General features: G+C 41.9%; 1 protein-coding gene across 1 annotated transcript; it reads right to left on the reverse strand.

Moving 5' to 3' along the window:
- Positions 1-679: 679 nt before the first annotated feature.
- On the reverse strand, positions 680-11,853 carry dusp7 (dual specificity phosphatase 7). Its single transcript, XM_083972779.1, has 3 exons — positions 10,919-11,853; positions 8,824-9,252; positions 680-5,545 (listed from the first exon to the last, which is right to left on the reverse strand). The coding sequence occupies exons 1-3, from the start codon at positions 11,325-11,327 to the stop codon at positions 5,229-5,231; spliced, it is 1,155 nt and encodes a 384-aa protein (XP_083828905.1). The 5' UTR covers positions 11,328-11,853; the 3' UTR covers positions 680-5,228.
- Positions 11,854-22,371: the final 10,518 nt, after the last annotated feature.

Genomic DNA, 22,371 nt, shown 5'->3' on the forward strand with positions numbered 1-22,371 from the left:
ATATTTCTCTTATTCTTGGCAAGAAAGCAAATAATTCCCCAGATCTTTTTTCACAGTGTGCTGATTCATATAGAAACTTGGCTAAATTTTGATCAAAGTGGTTTTGGTGGGTGGCAGATGACACAATGCTTCTTTACTGCACACAACTACACAGTGGTGTTTGAGAGGGGAAGTGGCAGAGTTTCAGTTTAAACAATCAGATTTATAGTCATCAGAAACCACAGCAGAGAAACAAGACAAAGCCTCTGTGTGCGTGAATATGGCTGAAGATGAGGAAATGTCAGTAGGCTACTAAACCCCCAAATTTAGTATAGGCTGATAAAGAAACCTTTACTGTCATCTGATATATGTAGCCACACTATAGGCCTACCTTTTCTGCAGCACTGCCTATAAATTGTGAACAGGTTAACACCCTATTATAATATAGCTGTATTAATTTACTCACAGACTGTCACCAGTTGCATGTCAAAATGTTTTCTGACATGTTTGTGTATTTTAAATTATTTATCTGTACTAAATTATGATAAAAATATAAATAAATAATAAATTAGCCTAAAATTCACAAATATAACAGGAAAGTTTAAGATTTAACTGGTGAATAGTGCCTCAAAAGCCATCAACATGGCTCTTAATGTAATGTGTTAAGAAATAAGAGGAAAACAAGTGTTAAAGAAAAAAATATTTCAATATTTATTTGCGGTATAAACATGTCTTGTGTTGTTTCCATATACTGTACAATACATAGGGTCAATCGTATTTCCTTCAGAAGACAGAAAGGTGAAACTGCCTCGGTTAACATGCCCCTTGTTTTTATACACAGACAGATTGCATTTTTTTTAAAAACTGTTTACAGCACAATACAAAACAGCTATTCAACGTGTGTTTGAAGCTGTAACACGATGCAAGATGCATTGTCAAAAAAATCCCTGAAAAATTCCTCATTGAGGTAACATTTTTAAATCATTCACTTTTTCTTTCGCCTTTTTACGTTTTACGTCGCCGCTGCCTCCACCTCTCCTCTCCTCTCCTATCATTCAGTCATATCTTTCCCTCCCGAGCACATTTTTACCAAGATGTAGCTACAAGTTTAAGGACACAGAAACTGTCGTTCCCGTGATCTGGCAAATTTACAAACAGAGAAAAAGACTTGATTTCTCTTTCATTGTTACAAAGACACAAAACACAAGAAAGCAGCTTGAAATCAACCATATTCTTTTTAAATAGAAAAGCTCCGTACTGAAATATATTTCAATCCTAGGGTGCAAGTGATCAAGTCCTCAACGTTTTTTTCTTATTGTAAGTGGGATATGACTCCAGACAAGGGAAGTCCATTCAAGCATGATAGTATTATTTTTTATCTCTGATGCTATAATAGGAGAGGAACTTTTGCATATAAATTCATAACATATATATATACTTAGATATATATTCATATGGAAAGGCCACAGGAATAGCATAGAGCACATTATATCAAAACAAGACGGAAAAAGACCTTGTAATTATTTAAGCCGGGTGGTGTAACTTTCTATTGTGAAACTTAACTGGCATGCTGAACCACAGCTCTGGCTGTGTCAAGCAGTGTGTGTGTGTGTGTGTGTGTGTGTGTGCAAATGTTTGTGTGTCAATGAGGGCCTTTCAGGTTGGTATTGACCACACCGGTCCTACATTTTGGACACCCCAGGTGAAATGTTACTTCAGTCCACAAGCCATAATCGAGCTGGATCTTGTATAATCATATAGAATAGATAAAGTACAAAAGAAGAAGAATTTAAAAATTTTTGAGGTCTTGGATCTACAAAATACTGCAAAAAAGGTGTTTTGATATATTGCAGAGTAACAAAGAGGACCTTGTGTGACCCGTCACGGTAAAAAGACAGCTTGCCATCTATTATTACCATGTTCTGATTCAAATAACAGATAACAAACATTTCATTTTTTTTTACACAATGTTTTTTTCTAAAGTGAGATACAAAGAGTATTGAACAGTCAGCATTAGAAACAAGTTAGAAACATTATGTAAGGCCAGCTAAAACCAACCCTGTTCAGATTCAACTGCTGTCCCTTCTGAAAAACCAGTTCTTTGTTTCTGTTTTGACCCCGTCCACATTTCTGCTTTGAAACTTAATTTCTGGAGTTGGCAATAAAACACTGGGCCTCATGCAACAACCACTCTTACAAGCATATTTGTTATTGTCATTGTGTGGGTAGTTTAAGAGAAGCTAGATTTAGAACTACCTGTAGTTGATCGAAACGAGTGTTGTTCAAACAAGTGAACTACACTCGTTTGACTTGTGATTCTCTATGCGTTTTGAATATGTTCACCACTTTACAACTGGACTTTCTTTTTGACATGTGTGTTCCGGTTAGAAGAATTCACACTCCAGCAGCTGCCTCCGTGTGTTTACGCTGCTCAGTTTCAAGCCAAACATCCCCTAGATCCACTGCCTGACTTTTGAAAGTCCCTAACTCTTCATACTTCATATCATATCCCGTCATCTCATGAGGGTCCCCTCAGCACTCCTCGCTGCTATGTTTTGGTCTGCTGATTTAGAATAGAAAGGTCCTCAGTGTGAACGTTTGTTTTTTCTTTTTAATCACAGTCACGCTTTTGTGAATGAAATGGAGCGAGATAAAGAGCCTGATGTGGTGATGTTGGGGTTGATTATGCTAATGATCACAACATCAGGCTGACAGACTGTGCAGGTATAGGAGGATTTTTAGAATCCAGCTTGTAGCACTAGTATGAACAAACAGGAGATTTAGGATCAGGATGTGACCATGTTGTTGCATGAGCCCCAGAGCAACCTACACATATTGCCGTAGTGCTGCTGTGTCTGCATTAAATGGCAATTAATACAGGAGAGGGGAAATTTAATCAGGATTTTTTCCCCCTTGAAATCACTGCAAGGATTCTGTTGTTTCTTTCTCGACAACATATTCCAATCATATTCGCCACGCTGTTTAAGTGCTACTCATGTGGACAGGGTCTCAGGAAACTCCCTGACCACATGCTGTGTGCTGCCGTGTTCGGCTGCAACAGCAGTTAAAAAAACGATCCTCATCACGCCTCTTCCAACCCGGTAAAGCAACATCCAACCCATGGTTACGTCTACTGTTAGAGAGCATACAGTACCACAGCATGCTCAGGTATACAAAATAATATGGTTCTGTTTACTATTAGCTCTATAATATATATATTTATTTATATATATATACTGTATATATACAGTATATACCCATTTGTGTTTAATATATCTTTTATATAATATACCCAAGGCTTAAGGGTGAATCAGACAAAGTTTTTCTTTGATGAAATGGGTGATCCCTTCCTTTCCCTTTTCTCCAATGCAGTTAAGGGACATGATGCTATTAAGTAGCTAAGTGCAGTCTGTAGCTGAGGCCAGTCCCAGTCAACAACACCAGAATCCCACCACAGAGACCAAGTTACAATCACAGCCTCGTCTCCTTGAGTCTTTATTTGGCATCTCTCTGGGTCCTAAAGGAAACCTACGACGGCCAACACAACAAACCAAAGTTGCTTTCAAGCAACAAAAAAAAAGGAAGTTTGCAATGTAGATAATAAAAGAGTGCTGAGGCACTTCATTGCTCGAGGTCGCTAGGATACGGTGCCCAAAAAAAAGTTGCTCAGAAATGTTAGCACTGCCTTTGAATCCCCCAACGAACTAACGCTGACCTCGTATCCAAGTCTCTGCCTCAAAGTACAACAGTCAGAGCTGTCAGAAACCAGTTTGGCAAATCACACCAGTAGGACAACACAATGTGACGAAATCACCCAGGAAGTGAAGAGGTTAACTGAAATGAAACGAATGACTAAAATAGTGGTAACGACTTAGGCAACAGGATAAACAGTCATGTGGGGGAAGGAAGTAGGAACTGGGAACTTGCATTTTGCAAACAGCTGACCAAGGTCAAATCTACTGTGGTATCTTCACCACGTTTCACCTGACAGCTCCTCAACCCTGAGCGCGCTCTTACCGCTATCTGTCTCAGCCCGTGGCCCGGCGCTGAACCCTCAACCTCGTCCTCTGCGCAGCGCCTTAGTTCCTGCTCCCTCCCCACTGCACGGTGCAGCTGTTGGGACTTGTCGCAGCCTGGGACTGGCTTCTCCTCTTTCTCCTCCTCCTCCTCCTCCTCCTCCTCCTCCTCTCTGAATGTCTCTTTATCCGCCTGCTTCCAGCACTGGCTCCAAGTGCCAGCAAGTCAATGGCTACACCACTGTGCAAACTGCATTAGGTCATTACAAACCTCGATGAAAAACAAAACTTAAAAAAAACAACAACAACAAAAAAAGACAACTAGGAATATCACAACAACGTTCCTTTGTTGGTGTCGACACACCCATTCCCCTTCTTTAGTTTTACAATCTCTTAAGCCAGTACTGGATTGGATTACCTTGTTTTTGGACAAAGATAAGATTTCTATGCGTATATATATTCATATAAGGTATAGATTTGTGCGTAAATGTACACAAAAATATACAAAAATGCATATAGACATACTGATTTTGTTAAGGACTGCCCATACATTTTCTGCTATGTGCATTAACATACATACAGTACATACAGTACAAACATACATACTTTGTTTATGCGTGTGTGTGTATGTTAAATTCCTTGGTTTTTAAAAACTCTACATTCGGTAGAGCGAGTTTTCCCTACGCGTAAAAACCCAGATTCTCCACTTGGCACCAGTTAGCTCAGCCCAAGAGCTGAGACAGAGAAAGACAGAGAGGACGCTGTCGTCTCACAAATCGAGCCATGTCGATTTTTTTTTTTTTTCTTTCTTCCCCGTGTTCCTATCTTTGTATGAAGCTGTCTGTCCGGTCGCGACCTTCGATCAGTTTCTCAGTCAGTTAAGTTTCCTCCTCTCCTCTTTGATGAAAGAGAAGCTGCTCAGAGCTCTCCCTCGAAATTCAGTCAACTCTGAGGAGGACGGACGCCGCCGTAAACCCATCCGTCTGTTCGCCCCGCTCCGGGTTAAAAAAACTCCCCCTCCCCTTTTAACGTGGCATCTGTGACCTCCCGTGTCCCTTCACCGTTGCTCCGTGGCCAGGCTCTCAGACAACGAGCCTCAGGAGGCTAAAACATTCATTAAAAGTGGCTGAACCTCCTCCAGCGCAGCCGCGTGTTACTACCGTAACAACACCATCTTGACCCCCACCACGAAAAAAACAGGGGGGACAGTCCCCCCCCCCCTCCCACTGATTTTCATGTGGACTCCAGTGTGTCCAGTTGAAACACATTGTGATTGGTCGGGGTGGTGAAGAAGAGCTGCTCGTGCGTCGGGGAGGACGAGTGGTTGTCGCAGGGGCTGTTGAGGCCCAGCGTCCGCTCAAAGTCCAGGAGCTGGCCCATGAAGTTGAAGTTGGGGGAAATGTTGGACTTTTTCCGCTTGACGAAATCGTAGGCGTCGTTGAGCGACAGGTTGAGCTTCTGCATCAGGTAGGCCACCGTGACGGTGACGGAGCGGCTGATCCCGGCCAGGCAGTGCACCAGGATGCCGCACTTTTTTGAGCGAGCCTCATCTGTGGAGAAAAAAGGGAGGAACGGAGGAGGAGAAGATGGGAATGGAAGAGAGCAAAGTAGGAGAGAGATTATTAGAAATGTTAAAAACACATATTTCGTGTATTATATTCCAAAACTATCAAATTGTTAATGAACCAGACGATTTTCTGATCTAAAACTTTACAAGGATTTTTCCTAATTGGAATTTTCATCCATATTCACAATGGATGAACATAATCTGGTTCAATATGGTTCTAAAATCAATCACAGTATCTTACCAATTATTACTATAAATCACAAACGGGCAAATATGTAAAATCATTGAAGTGTGGACTGTGCTCTGCCAAACTCTTCTAATATGCATAATAAAGGCTACAGCACATGGAGATTAAAACAATAATGATAATGGATCATGTAAAACTGAGAATCATTCATTTGAGCATCAGTGAACAGAGACATAATGGTAGCAGTTTCAGGCAGTTCAGTCGTTTTTCAAGAAAAAAAGTCAAATACTGTATATGCTGGTGAATATTTTCAACACTTCTTTATGCCTTTGTGAAGTGGATATCTTTTAGATTTTAGAGTTAGTGTCTCCTTGAGCCTGGGAAACGACGTTCTTTGACTAAATGATTAATTACGAGAAAATCCTCCTGTATATTATTCACCAACATAAGCACTTGTTAGCTGGAAGTCTACTGAAGTTGTATCTGGAGGCAAAACTATAAGAAAATTGACAAAAAAAATCTAACAGGCAGGTAATAATAATAATAATGACTTAGATTTATATAGCTCCTTTCAGGACAGCCAAGGACGATTTACAATAAACAGAGACAACTAAATGAGCAGGCAGAAGCCTGCAAGAACAAGTGCCTCTTCAACATAGATTTAAAACAGACCAGCGTTTGTGCTTGGTATTGGCAACAGTGGTGGTAGGTTGTTCATTCAAATAAGAATTACCAACATTCGCTACTTATCAAATGTATACATGTGCTGCTTTTCATTACTATATAAGGATAAGGATATACATCCTTATAATACATTCTTTTAATTTGCCCATGGTATGTTACATGTTCATTTGTGTATTGTGTTTGAATGTCTCTGTGCGTATCTTCCTGACTGCAAACCCATTTTCCCTGTCTTGGGACAATGAAGATACTTGATGACTTGATGACGACTGTATGGTCATTGGATAAAATTAACAACTAAAAGGTGTCATCTGACTCCAACGAAAAATATGCAAAAAAAAAAAATCGGATGTTTCTTTCAAACAATAAAATCACATTGTAACACGTACAACCTTTCTCAATGACCACACACAGCCATCTCTCATTCTGCTTTCTAGCTCTCAGTCGATAGAAAAAAAACTGAATAAAAAACATCTTACATTATTAAGAGGCCACATCCATCCACCTTCTACCAGTTTCCAGCCCTTGCGCTTGCATCACTACAGGCCATTAGGGCAAGAGTTAAGTGCTTCTTTCTTTCCTTCCTTCCTTCCTTCCTTCCTTCCCTCTCCCTCTCTCTCTCCCTTTCATGCTTTGTCTCTCTCTGCCTCTCCTCACTAGCTCTGTCTGAATCTCTTGTTGTAGGATTGAGGTCAGTTGGCTCACGAGCTCAGGCTGCCAAGCGGAAGCCAAATTAAATTTATATGTGATGCGTTCTCGCTTTCCACAGTTTAAAAAAAATCCTCATCAGAAGACGCAAACTCAACTACACAAGGCTCACAAGTCGAGTAAGTAACAAGAAGTGCATCTGCACTGAGGCGATCTTCACATTGTGGGGCATTACATCACATTACTGGTGCTATAAATACATAATATTACACAGAAAATCAGATCCATTCCATCTCCATGTTATTCAATGCATTTCAAAAAGTATTTTCAGATATTTAAAGAATCCACAGTTTAACACCAGTGCAGTGTAAAAAGTCACATCTGGGTCTCCACTTTCAGTTTCACTCTTTCACCCATAATTACCCTGCTATTACCAAAAAGATCTGATGTAATTCCTGCACATTACAGCCAGCCAGACAGCTCCATTTAACATCAGCCTGACCCAAATCTGCCACGACCTCTGGCTCTGGCATATGTCACACTTCCTCCCACCTAGGCAGAGACATTACTCCAACAGAAAAGGAAAGAGTCCGGGGTCTGGACAGTCTAAGACCAACATAAAGGCTTTGGGAATTCACTCACTCTTCAGGAGATAAGTCAGAGGGAATGATGGGAAATACTTGAGATGGGACAAGATGATGCAGAAAACTGGAATGCAGCTCGGGAATGAGAGTGAAATTCATGTGGCTTCAGGATGACCTCATTCTCAAAAAATCCATTTCCATGTTTTATTCATGGCTTTCCTTCATATTTTGTGATTCTGAATTCATATTTTATCAGTGATAGTAGAATAAAGGCAGCGGGGCAGAGTGGTTAATTCTGCTGAAAACCTTTTACACAAAACTGTTAAATGTATGATTTTCTTTCTTGATTTTATAACAGAAATCTTGATAAATACAAGTAAGGTGAGTAACCACTGGTCGATTAGCTGAGTGGCAGGAAATGAATCACCAGCTACTTCCAACCACTACATAACTGTTTATGTCCATTTTCAACCACAAATTAACTGACTCCCCTGTCTTATACGTGAATATTTGCTGTGTTTCTTCCTTCTCTACGGCAGAAAACTGAATCTTTTAAAGACATGAACACATGCTGCAAGACTATGATGGGGAGTTCTCACTGTTTTCTGACATTTTTAGACACAAAATGATCAATCATTTGAGAATAATCTTTAGTTACTTTCCTAAAATTTCAACTATTCTGATAATAAATTTAACATTTATATTTATGAAGAATTGGTTATATTAAAAATAAGGTCAGCTTCCCAGGCTTTGGTGGAATCTAGTCGGAATTTGTCACAATAAAATGTTTTGAGATGATTACCAAACAATTCTACAAAGAACAGACAATGCTGTTTATTGCCTCCTTGTCTTATAAACTACTGAATAATTCAAGTATAAGTTCTGGTTGAACCTACACGACCTGTAGACGTATTGTTTTTTTTTAATAAAATGAACAATTCATTGATTAAGTGAGAAAATTATCCAGAAAATGTCAGTTATCATGTAGTGTAAACTAAATTGATCCCAACTAGAGCTGAAGCTGATGATATATGGACAGAATCACGACTGTATTAATCAAGAAAACTACTGGCAGATTAATCGATAATATTGATAACCACAGTATTGCTGATGTAATCTCTGACCCGAACATTGACTTAAGCTTTCTCCACCTTTACTCACCAATGAATGAAATGGCCTCGGGGAAAAACTGCGAGAGGTTCTGGCTCCAGTGATCAGAGATGGGGATCTGCTTGTACTTGAAGTCTCCTTCGTGTTCGAACATGTTGGGCAGGTTGGGCGTCACGTTGAGGATGTACTTGATGTTGTATTTGCTGAGCACATCCAGGTTGGCGGAGTCTTTGGCACAGCCCAGGTAAAGGTATGGCAGGATCTGTACAGGGAACGCTGGCTGGTTGTTGGGGAGGGGGCTGCCCTCCGACTCTGTGGCGCTGCCCGGCTCGCGGTCCGATTCCCCGTCGGAACAGTCCGAGCTGATGCGGAGCCCTCCGAGGCCGAGCACGGAGGTGGGTGGGGAGCTGCTGGGGCAGGAGCTGTCCAAATTGGTCTCACAGTGCTCGGGGTACTCTGACTGGAACTTGTTGAAGCCCCCTGGAGGATAAGAAAGGAGCAAATGAGGTCAATATTTGCTGTACCTTGCACATAAATACCCAGAGGCAGGTTCCTGGCTGTGTGTGTGACACTATGTGCAATTCAGCATCTACAAAATGGCAGCTGGATGTGAAGTCTGCATGATACAAGAGGTGGATACGGAACCATAAACAAGACAGCAAATAAAGAATAATAGGCCTAAACATTCAAATTATTATGGTATATTATAGAAAAATAAATTCTGGTTGTTAAATCTAACAAACAAAAAATCTGAATTAAAATCTATTAAATACACCTTTAACCTTTAACAATGAATTACATTTATAGAGTCATGATGTATAGGAAAGTGTAGTGGAAGCCTGATGAAATCAGTTTAAATACCTTTTTTATTCACACTGGACACATGAAGCATATTACATCATATGTCAACTTGCCATTTCTTTAATGATAAGAGTTTGTTAGTAAAAGCCAGTGTGACAGATAATATGAGAATACCATGATATTTACGTCATTGTGAATAAGCAAACAGACTGGACAGATGTGCGCCATTGAGAAAAGCTGAGCCCCGGGGAGAGTCAGCAGCAGCAGCAGCAGCAGCAGCAGGACACTGAGCTCTGCTACAGCTCTGCTCTGCACTGCACTGTGGACTTTTTGTGAATGGCAGCTCGGTTTGTGACACCGCACTAAAATGTCTATGGTCTTCCATAAATCAAACGCACACTGCACCCCATGTCTTTTGTCTACAACCTGACAACTGTACGGGTTTCATGATATCAAAAATATCTTTCGTTTCCGTGCTCTAGGATTATTCAGAGCGCGTCTCCTCGTTTCCCTGTTCATTCATGAAAAAAAAACGCCTGTCTTTTCCTGAAAGAACACACACAACATGGCGGGGACATTTTTTTTTCTTTCTAGCAGCAGCATTTAATTGAAAACACATTTGAGCAGGCTCTTTAAACTCAGCCACAGGACACTGCTGTCCGATGGTTTATTGATGATAATAATCCCCGCCATTAGAAGAGAGGAGAGAGAGAAAAGGGCAGTTTTAAATGCGGTGCGATGAGAAAACGAAAGTGCTGCGTTAGACATCAAAGTTCATTTAGTGACTTCTCACCAGCTGCTGTGTCCAGTATAACTATGCTTATAAAATCTGCCTTATTATACAGGCTGTTAGACTGGAGCGTCGCTGCCTCATTATGATGCATGAATAATACATAACAGACTAAGTTTGGTGGTCGGGCAGCTGGATTTATCTCAACACTTAAATACCCCTATCAGTTTTATGATGACATTTTTATTTTATTTTACCACTACGACTCATATACTGTGATGGTTTTCTTAAAAATAATAATCAGCAGTCTCAATCGTCCTCTTGTCCTCTGACAGCAGACATCTGGAGACAAATAGGATAATCCCATGTCAGGGCTGTAATATATTGTACTTTTAGGATCAATTGCTCACTGTGCGCTGACTGACACCACCATCCTCTAATTGGGACAATCTCTGTTAATCACATCAGAGGGAAATTAAACAATTTGTCTTCTCCGGTTTGACAGCAGAGACTCGCCGTGAGTTTCTTTTCTTCCCTTTTTTTTATGAATTAAAAGGAACTACAACACACAAGCAGAGCCTCTCACACTCCAAACTAAACTAAACACAGTCTTACCGTCCAGGTAGAAAGCCTTGCACCCGTCGTCCCGCAGCTTCTGCAGCAGCAGCCCCAGCACGGAGCTCCCCAGTCCGGACTCCTGCCGCTCCGAGGTCGCCTCGTCGTACAGAACCACCACGTCCGTCTTGCACCGCTTGACGAATTTCTCCTTGTCCTCGTTGTTGGGGATGATGGAGCGGATGGGGAGGTTGCCCTTCTTCAGCCTCCGGAGCATGAGGCCCGGGATGGCCAGGTTGATGGCCGACTCGATGTGCGAGGACTCGTACAGCTCGTGGGGTCTGCAGTCCAGCAGCAGCAGAGAGCTGGCCCCGGTCTCCAGCTCCTCCTGCAGCCACTCCACGCTCTTCCCCGACATCATCATCATAGTCACGATCACAGAGCCTCTCCACAGATGATTAATTTTCATCAGGGAAACGTTAATCCGCCTGTCCTCTTCTGCGACATGAATTAAAAAAAACAAAAAAAACAACAACAACACACACACGCACAACAAAATAGAGGAGAGGAAGGAAGAAAATCACGCCGCTAAACTTCCCTTCCCACGGCCACCACCACCACCACCACCACCGCCGCCGCCGCTCCTGCCGCTGCTGCTGTTCCTGCGGGCGCGCACACACACGCTCCCAACACAGACTTCCACACACATCCAACACGCGCGCAGCGATGCCCCTCTGGTTGGAGCAGGAAACTTGAACATGCAGCGGTTTCTTTCCCTCCTTCCTTCAGTCCGACGGGAGAAGTGGAGCTTTCATTCCAGCCCATCGACGTCCATCTGCCGAGCCCCGTGCGCTCCAACTTTAAAGGGCTGTCCGCGAGACCGACCGACACGGCCTCGTTTAGTGTCCGGGGATGACTGCGCCGGCTGAGATGCTGTCGCTAAAGCCCATGGTTATTGTTATTATTTGACATGCTGGCCCATGCAGTGCCTCTGGTTTGTCATTTCCACTGGCTGCGCTAAAGAGGCTCTGCAGGCTTGTCACTGAGGAGGGAGGAGCGCACAGATTTAAAGGTGCAGAGCTGCTGAACACTCAACGAGCACTGATTTCATGACACACTATCCATTCATTGATAATCTATATAGCACTGTTCAACCTACCTTTGAATTATACATCTGACTGGGGGTGGTTAAATATGCAAAATATCAGCCTCTTGCTTGCAGTGGTGGAGAGTTATAAAGTACATTTACATTTTTATTTTTGTAAGAACAGATTCCAACAGATAAATAAAAACAAAAATAATAATAAAATAAATAAATAAATAAATAAATAAATAAATAAATAAATAAATAAATAAATAAATAAATAAATAAATATAAATCTTAAGTATTCCTACCTTTCATGGAAATATTTCATGATTTTGGCCTTTTCTCTTTTCATCATTTTGACTATTTTTTTTTCAAAACTTTAAGATTTGGACATTTCATTGAATTTGTAAAGGTGTCACTTTTTCTGAAATTATACAAACAAAAAAAAATATTATTATAATTATTAATTATTTTTATTTTCATTTCTAAAGAAGAAAAAAGATACATAGTTCTGGTCTATATTCTCTGATATGGGCATCTTGCTTTTAAAGGTAGGGGAGGAGATTTTTTCTGGAGCATTTTTTATTGCCTGAAATCCTCTTCACACCCCGATTGCAACTGATTAATTACATTTTTCACAAAAATGAAAAATGTCAGTTACCTGTGGAATAAATAATCCTGTAAAAACACTGTCTAATGATTTTGAACGCCACAAATGAATTAAAGCATAAGTAAGCGATCCGGTCGTTTTGGCTAACTTCTTGTCAGCCGATGGAGTTAGCAGGCCCCGCCCTCGTCCCTACGTCACCACATTCAAGCTCATCCCTTAGCTGCACACACAGAGAGGACCGCCCCTTTATGCCGTTCTCTCTCCTCATTGGATAAAGGTTGTAGGATACAAGGAAAGTTTTCTCCTCGGCTTACAGCAGAGCAGAGCGACTGACAGACCCGTGTTTCAGACCAAACACTCTAAGTGATTGCTGTCAGAAGATATAACTATTTAAGACTTATATTAACACAAATATTCCGCTTACTTCTGCTTTAATTGGATCGTGATGTGTCTATCAACCTGCCCCGCCCCCAAACTCCTCTTCGTACACTAATCGCACGCGTGCTCAGAATCTTTAACGATTTACGATACGGTAAAGTTGACGCCAGAGCCAGAGCCAGAGCCAATGCTAGCCGGCTAAAGTCAACGAGACAGTTGCAGCAACGTTGTCTCGTTCCTGCGCTCTAGAGGCGTGGCTTCAGAGAGAAGTCTGAAGAAAGGGGCTTGGACTTTTGCATTGTGCATTTTCAAATAATGTAGCCTGAACAAACTGTTTTTCCAGGATCTCCTATTCTAGCTTTAAAGGGATAGTTCAATATTTTGGCAAATTGGCACATTGCCATAGGCTAATCCCTATAGTCATAGCAGTAGGTTCGTTACCTTTAATTGTCGGTGCAAGCTATTTTTAGAATGGGGGAGCAGAGCCGTGAGCTGCTCAGAGCTACACTACGGAGGCTCATGGGATTTCTTGGTTTCCCTCATATCATCAAACTCATCAAATACACAATCCAACAACTCCAAACCGCTCTCGTGGACAAGTTGTGACCTGCACATTCACCACGCTATTGGAACGTTATAAGACAGAGTAGTTTTAGAGGCAAATTCAGAGACTGCTTGCCAAAAAACTGCCGGAACGCTCATCAGCGGTTTTGCATGAATTTACCTCAAAAACAACTCAGTCTCATAATGTTCCATTGATTTGATAGGGATTATGGCAATGGGCCAATTTGCCAAAATGTTGAACTATCCCTTTAATCCTATCTCAGTGGACCCCTTTACAGGGTATCCTCAGGAGAGGCAAAGCACCGAGACCCCTTATCTTTGTAGTATACACCACCAATCCAATTTCCCATTGATATGATATGGTTTCTCCCACCACTGCTATGCAGACGACACCTGTGTTTCTCACCATGACCCCACAATTTACATTGATCTCAGCTCTTCCACATAGATGAAGAAACGCCACCTTCAACAAAAACCTTCCTAAGTCAGAACTCTTAAGCCGTTTTCCCACTAAAATTAGCGGGTCGACGCGGGTTTTTTAAACGCGGGTCGACCCGCTAACAATCGGCATTTGGCCCCTTTCCCATTGACCAAAATGAGCCGAGTCTGACCCCCCGCTGAGGGATCAGACAGAGCATAAACCAGTCGCCCCGCTCTCATCCGCGGTGCAAGAGACACACACACAGTCATGCCACAGCCGCCCGCCGCGGAGTGTCCGTCCGCCGAGGCAGACTCTCTGGCTGGCTGACCTGGAGCACCAGGACCGCGGAGGACAGAGAGTCTGCTGCGGCCGGATGATGGACGTCCGCGGCACAACACGTCAGTTAAACAGACTGTCGCTTCTTTTCTTTTCTTTTTTTCTATTGTTTTTGGTCAGTGTTCTCTGATCTTTTGATCCCAGTCTCGGATGAGAGCAGAGCGGAGCAGAGCTTTGTTTTGGTACGTGATATGAGACGCGACCGGCGCGATGACGTAGCGTCACGTAACGTTCAGTGTCATCACGTAAAAAGTTGACGCGGGTCTGGCGTTCCCACTGCAAGCCGTTCGGAGCCGAGCCGATTAAAGGCGATTTTAACCCGCGTCGCTTGCCGAGTCATTTGACCCGCGTCGACGCGGGTCGACGCGGCTCGGTGCGCCTTTCCCACTGCCACCAAAAGCCGATTGTTAGCGGGTTTAAACGGGTTTTTTGGCCAGTGGGAAAGGGGTATTAGTGATCACAGCTGATTAGTCTTAAAAGGGCACATTACCCTGCTGCTCATTGCCCTACGCTGACTACCAATGCTACCCACTAATGCTTGCCTTCGGGGTGACTTCTGGTCTGAATCATACAGCTTATGCTCCTTCTTGGCCAATGTGTTTCTACAAGGAATGTCTGGCATTGCCATCCTTGCGCATAAGGCCATCACAGTCCAGACTGTTCTCGTTTGTGGCGCCCTGATGGTGGGACAAGCTACCAAATGCCATCGAAGCAGAGGTGTCCGTCTTCTATCTTCAAGAATCTCTCGAGAACTCAACTCATCTCTTGCAAGAACACCTTAACCCCTCTAACACCCTAACATGCCTCACTACCACTTGCTATGTACTTCTTTATCGGATCTCCTTGCACTTAGTGAATAGCTGTACTTGTTATCCACTCCAAGGTCTCCTGCTGCTCAGTGTTGCTCTCACCTGTAAGTCACTTTGGATAAAGGAGTAAATGTGAGTGCTATTTTCTTTGGTATCTCAACACAACCTTCATCCAACCTCACACAAACAGCCATTCTTTTATCCACAGTTCTACAAGTTTTACAAATCAATTGCTCAAAACATTCCTAACTGAGAATTGTATTTTGCGTCTAACCAGACGGAGCTAATGGAGACACATTTTCTGGAGTGTGTCCACAAGGGAGAGTGATGTCTCTATCACCCAGCAAAAGTCAGAGCCACATTTTTGTCCTGTTTTTTTTTTCCAGGTTGACTCACAATGACACAACATACAGCTGCAGCGCACTGTATATTTAGAGTTTTATAGATCTTCAGAGCTGTGGAAAATTGACACATGAAAAATCTAGAGACACACCACAGGCAAAATGCACATTACATATGACTGCTATCAGTGAAAGTGTGCTTTTTTTTTCAAGACTGGAAGTACCTATAGCTCTGATGCACACACACCAACAAAGTGCATATGAAGCAAAAAAGGAGATAAGTGGTTGCAATGTGATACAGAGATAGGGAACGCATGTCTTCCTCAGGCAGCATTCAGCTCTCAGTGCATCAGAATGAAATCTCCACTACAGCAGTGGAGCTTGTGGAGTTGGTAAACAACAATTAATGTCTTTCCCTTTAACAAGACATACTGTAGCCTACGCTGTATTGTACTGTTACAGTATGTGGTGTGTTAGCCTACTGTACTGTTTGATGAAACAATTTAATCCACATCATCTAGTTCACAGTCAGGTAGTTGGCAGTACACCTGCACGAGCGTTTAATGTTAAATGATAATGAAAAATGTACATTACACATACTCAGAACCTGAGTAGTAGGCAGTATACATAAACACAACTATATTCTCTTATAATAATCAGATAATGCTTTGGCCCTGACCAGTAAGTGTTTGCATTTCTTTCCTGAACAAACTATTGAAATAATAAAGTGATTATAAAAAATGTCATTAAAAAGTTGATTCAACTCTAGTTACCGCTTTTCAATTTGTTGCTTTATCCACAATTATTATATTATCCAAACAATTGTTTTAGAAAAGCAGCACATTTTGAACATTCACTTTTCTGGAAATCAGCTGATCTACCAACTACTACTATAGTGAATAGCTGAATATGCAGTGTCTAAGCAGATGTGCCATTGGCCTACACTGTAGAGTCAGAGCCATCAGTTAATGATGACACTCTTAATGATCCCCCCCCCCCCCCCCCCCCCCCCCCCCCCCACAATTAATCCTGGGTGGGATGGTGTGATGTGTGGCCTTTTTCAGGCTATTTGTTAGAGTTCAGGTGGTGGTGCAACTGCTGCACTACACAACCCATCACTGGGTCATCACTACGTCTCACCATGAATGACCTAATAAGGCATCAGCAGGTTGCGACAGAGGCAGAGAGGGGGAAAAGAGGAGTGTTTGATTTCCTCACAGCTGCAGAGAGGAGGAGTGGGGGGATGCACCAGCTGCAGACAATGGCTCTTTATCCCGCCCATGACTTACACACAAACACACACTCACTAACAAAACGCAGACACATACATACATGCATACACACTCGGGCGAGTGCACACAACCAGACACACACACACACAAACTTTAGGCCTCTTGTGTTTCAACTCCCTTCATGGACAACAACAGGCTCTTAGAGAGAGTGTGTAGCCACTCTGTGTGTGTTTGTGTCCGTCCACAAATTGCTCTCCAGTAGTAAACAAAACCATCATCACTCATTTTAAAACTTTGATGCGTGCAGAAATTAATTTCAATCATGTCGAAGTGGACTTTAGATAACCTGTTGCCTGTCAGGCATCAGTAGTCCAGGTGATGGTTGCAATCAGGCTGTGTAGTATAAATTTTGGGGGTGTATCAGATTGTGTTATGAATGCATGAATCATAGTGCTGCAGTAGAACTGATTCAAGCCGACACATCATCTCATCAACTGCCATTATTCATCTGTGCTACTCTCATGTTTCAAAAATGAAGCAAAACAATGAACAAGCTTTGGTGCTGGTTGTGCTGTACATCAAAGAAATCAAGAAGAGGAGGGGGGCGTTGGGGGGGCTGGATAGTTGCCAGGGAAAAGAGGGCATCACGACATGCTGATTTTGAAAAGTGAGATTGACAAGAGCACATTTTTGAGAGCCGGCATTATGCGAGAATGTTGGATTGGAGGTGGATGTGTACACAGCATGATGGATAGGATGCGGACACTGCCAATTTTGCCACAGTGGCCGACCACAATACTACAACACCAAAACTCCTCTCCTCTTTTTTCACCACAGATCAGCATTATAGAAAAAATGGTAAATAATATACCGTAAATTCTCAAATAGATGCCGGCCTCCTATATTGGCTGGGTCTGGCTACAGGTTTGAGCAAATATAAGCTGGTCTCAATTGGAAGCCGGGTTTATTTCTATTTTCTGCAAGTTCTTGTGAATTTACAAAACCTCTCAAAGCCCACGATCACCTGTTTGAGCAGTTTCTAAGCTGCTTAATTTGTGCTAGAGTCTCAACGGGCCTGAATATTAAAACGTGACCAAACTCACGAGTGTTAATTCTTCCAATTCTTCCAAAAAAAGGAAGCCCATGATCCGGCCAACCCAAGTTTTATATGTTTTCGACCCAAACCTGGTGTGTCCATTTGTGTTGATCAGACAAGCCAGTAGAGAACTCAGCGCTGGAGCAATTATTTAATCGGTGCCGATTAAACTTCTAAATGAATATGTGCTCTCTTTCCTTCTATTCTTACTCTTATAAACAGTAATAAAATAATGATTTGATAGTATTTTGTCTTCTTTGCTGACCATAAGATTTGTTCAAATTGAAATAAAAGCCCATCCCATATATATATAGGTACATGCCTGTCTTAAATTTAAGCCAGGTTAGTTCGGCTGCTGAAGCAAACAAAAGCCCAGGCTTCTATTGGAGAAATTTACGGTACTTACATTTTATGTAGCCTATAAGGGATTTTCAATCTATCAAAACTTTGTATTTGCAAAACTTTCCAGGAAAATGTCTCCGGTGTCATCCTAAAGACTGTGAGGTGAGTGTGATTTTCAGTCAAATGTACGTGTGAGTGTTTGTCTTGCAGAGTAATCTATGACCACGAACTGATTCACAACTTTAATCTGTGATGAAAGTTCCCCCAACACTTTCCCCTTGTTTGCAAATTCAGGGTGGTTCTGTAAATCCTTAAATATCTATAATTATAATCAAATAATACGTAATCAAAGTCAGAGCTGGAGCAAAATCTATCTTTGGTTTTATTACGCATAAACACAATTAATCAGTTTCATCAGACTCTGTGGGTGTTGGTGGATCAGTTTTGATACAACTCCCAACTGCCATCACATTTTGAATCAAATATTGCTCAATGCTCTAAAAAATTTGTGACATAATTTTTTCCGACACGTGGGCACACATAGGTCATTTAGTGGCTGGAAACCATTTTTGGCACCTTTTCCCTTCCAGTGTATTTCTTCAGAAATGTCAGTGGCACCTAGCATGAGTTACACAACAAAAGCGGGGTAAGACGAATCGGCTTACGCAAAGATTAGAATGGAATCACCACGATCTGAACAACAAAAGACGTGGACTCATCGGCAGCTTTACTCACCATTGTGAGTCTACTTGCTCATACATGAATCAACCGTCTCTAATCTGCCATTAAGGAAAACACGGAGCCTCTCAGATCATCTATGAAGACACATTTACTGATTCACAATATCTCTATTCTGTTATTTCAAACTATCAAGCTTTCTCAAGTCTGCCCTCTTCCATACACCACTGCTTCGGGGTTTTAATCAGCTGTATTGTTCTTGTATTGAAATAAAATACAAAGAACAGCCACACAAAGAAATACGACTGGTATCACCTATTCAAACAAAAAGGCAATACATGCAATACAAATATATTTGCTGCTGAGAGCCATCTTTCACGGGTGGAAAAAACCTCTGCCAGATGGAAGAGCCTTTAATTCCATCTTAAATCTATACTCCAGAATGGTAATGTAATTTTCTGAAGCATTTGTAAATCCAGACCTGAAACTGAGCTCCCCTGCCTTTATGAAGTGATGCCTCTCTGAATGAAAAGCCACACAACATGAAAATTGAACGACTCGATGAAGAACCTAAAAAAAGTCAAGGACGGAGATGAACCCTGACACCCTAACTCTGATCCGTCCCCTAACCATGAACCTTGACCCTGATGTGAAGAGTCAGTGGGAGGTGAAGTGTTGTCATAGCAGGGGAAGGACAGACGAAACAGATGAGCAACAGTTTTTGTCCCTCGCTGAGTAACTATGTCCTCTCCTTGTACTATTCAGACAGTTACTTTGAGAAGGAGCTTGCCAGAAAGCTAGTTAGCATAGCTTGCTAGCCTCCACTTGATAGGTGAAATCCAAATAGCTCCTTTAATGTTCAAGGCTGTCAAGAGACATACGGCTTCCACTTATAGTGATACATGTACAGTATGTGTTTTGTATCAATGATTTCTGAGCTTGGAAATACATGTTACCTCTACACAAAGTGGAGGAGGTGAGAGGAATTCAAAATTCTGTTCTGCTTTGATGAATATCTATGGAAATAACTGGCACTTCCGTCAGGGAATGGGAGGATTATCTGATCTTTGTGGACTTGTCTGGGCTTCTTTCCTATGAAAAGCATTAAATTGATGATTTCTGAACCAGAAGATCTGCCCATATCCCTGGAAAATCACCCTGGGTTGTTTCCAGTATTCAGAAAAAGTCTCCCATTCATTGTCAGTGGAACAGCTCCAAAACCTTTTTTTTTTCTTCACTTTCACAGATTAAAATGTTCTCGTTTCAAACCTCAGCTGAGATTTAAACTTCATGTTAACAAGACTGAACTGTACTTGTTCAGTAAGACGTTTGTAGCTGAAATTAATTGTGAAGAGAAAGGAGTGTAATGCTTTGTCCTTATAACACAATTTTAGTAATTATTATTCCTGTCAATTATAATCCAAATGTGCGACGGTGTAAATTCTCCCCCTTGTATTCCTTAATATACTGAGAAAATGCCAACTTGGCACTAAGCTCCTTCTCTTGTCTCTGTGTTTTTGTCTGAGGTCTCTTTAAGGCAGACTGTAGCTTAAACCCACTCACCTCAGTGATGGAGTGAGGTGGCCACCCCTCTCCCACGCTAACGCTGGCATTTCCTCTGCTGTTTCCTTTGCCCCAAAACACGCAGGTCGACAACACATGAAAACAGCCCTGCAAAATGGATCAAGCTGCTCTGCCTGTTTATGCTCAGTTACTCTGGGCTTTGTATCTATTCACTAATCAGACATGTGCAGTCACTGAGACTGCCAGTTTCTGATCACTGGTGAGATTGGTTGGGGTTTGGGTTAGACTTTCAGGAGGTAATTTTCATTTCATTCTCCAGAGTGTTCGTGATATTATCAATATTCCTATGACAAAAGCTGTAATGGATGGGGGATGCCTTTGAAAGACAGAACAGACGTTTCTGGTTAGGGTTTAGGGTTGGGGTTAGTTTAATATGGAACAGTACTCTTTAATTCAGAACCGTGAAGCGGTTAGTGATAGTTCAGATTGATGTGGAGCTGTGTGAGGTAGTTGTACATGGCCAGTGTACTGTATTACCTACAGTTGATTTGGATGTGGATCCTACAGTCTGAGAGAAACAGGGGGGAGCTTATACACAAGTCAGTGATGTACTGTAAGAATGTTTTTTAGCCACTTTGAACAAAATGGCAAATTAAAGGGGAACTATTCAAGTCTGGTCGCTTTTCCACTGTTTTGCTAACCCTCCTCCTGGTCATGTGCATTTGCTTTCAACTTAGCCGGCGAGAAAGCAATCCATGGAGAGGTGGATAACGTTATTTATCATATAGCTACGTGTTACAATGTGTGTATTTGTGTAATCTTATCTGTCATAAACAAGAGATTACAGGTTATGGGGCACGTTAGTGTCGTGGTGCTGCCGTGTCGAGAGCTGGGACACCGGGTCGGAGGCTCTGATCTTGCAAGGTTGGTTTCCAGGCAAGAGACGCTAGGTGGAAGGCAGAGAGCTTCCATTCTCCCTGTAACAAGTTACAAGTCATTTATTTGACCACTGAGTCCACAAGAGCAAAGCGTAAGAGCACTGGTGGCAAGTTCGATTTTTTCTTATTACACATGGAACACAAGTATTGACTTCAGGATTGACAACGACGATCAAAATCGTTATATTATCGTGTTTCTTCAATGAGGTTTTAGACAAAGAAAACATTGTAAAATATGGTTTAGCACAGTGCGCATGTGAGTAGCCATCTGCCGTACACAACCAGAGCCAGTTAACATGCTGGACCAATGCTTTAGTTTGGACAAATGTAATAAAATAAGTGAATGCGCTCTCAAAGGCCGCTGCTGAAACAACTTAAAACATCTGGGATGACATCATCGCGTGAAGTGGTGGAGCGCTCAGTGTTTCACACAAGTAAAAAAGAAAGGCAGTATTAATGCTGATGTCTGCAGTGGAAGTGTGCGAGCGCTGGATGCTATAAATCTTTTAAGAGTCTTCGAGAGAGTCCAGGTGTGGCCCTGTGTCCGTTAGTGTATATGTTGTATGTTGTGTACATGCGCTTACGCTGTGAACCCAGAGCCTCAGAGAAGCCTCTCAGTTCAATTTATTATTAAAGACCAAACTTGAAAGATGAAAGGAGGGAGAGACACTATAACACGAGACAGAAAAGGGAGAGAGCGAGAGAGTAAGAGAGAGAGAGATGATGGAGAGTAGATTTGAAGAAACAGCTGACAACATGAATGAAATCTCCTCAGTCTAGCAGTTATCATGGGAGACAAAACAACGACATGAAATATGAATGATGGTGAGCACTGCAAACCCATTAAGGCACAAAAACAATCTATAGACTGCTAATTGCTGATAGAATGACACTGGTAATCATTTTGACCTATCAAGGGTTCATTGTCCTAAAGATCTCAGTTAGTATACATAAAACAAAGATTCATGCATTCAGGTTGGTGGCCAAAATGTGTGTGGTTATACCACACGTTATATTTAGCCCTCAACTGGTCCACAACTTTGGTCCTGACTGAAACATCTCCATATATTTCCATGACATTTCATACAAACTTGTTGTCTTAATGAAATGTAACCATGGTGATAACCTGAGATCTCCTCTGGTGTGACAGTGAGGTT

This window comes from Trachurus trachurus (assembly GCF_905171665.1).
Source record: "Trachurus trachurus genome assembly, chromosome: 5".
In the NCBI taxonomy this organism is placed as follows: Eukaryota; Metazoa; Chordata; class Actinopteri; order Carangiformes; family Carangidae; genus Trachurus; species Trachurus trachurus.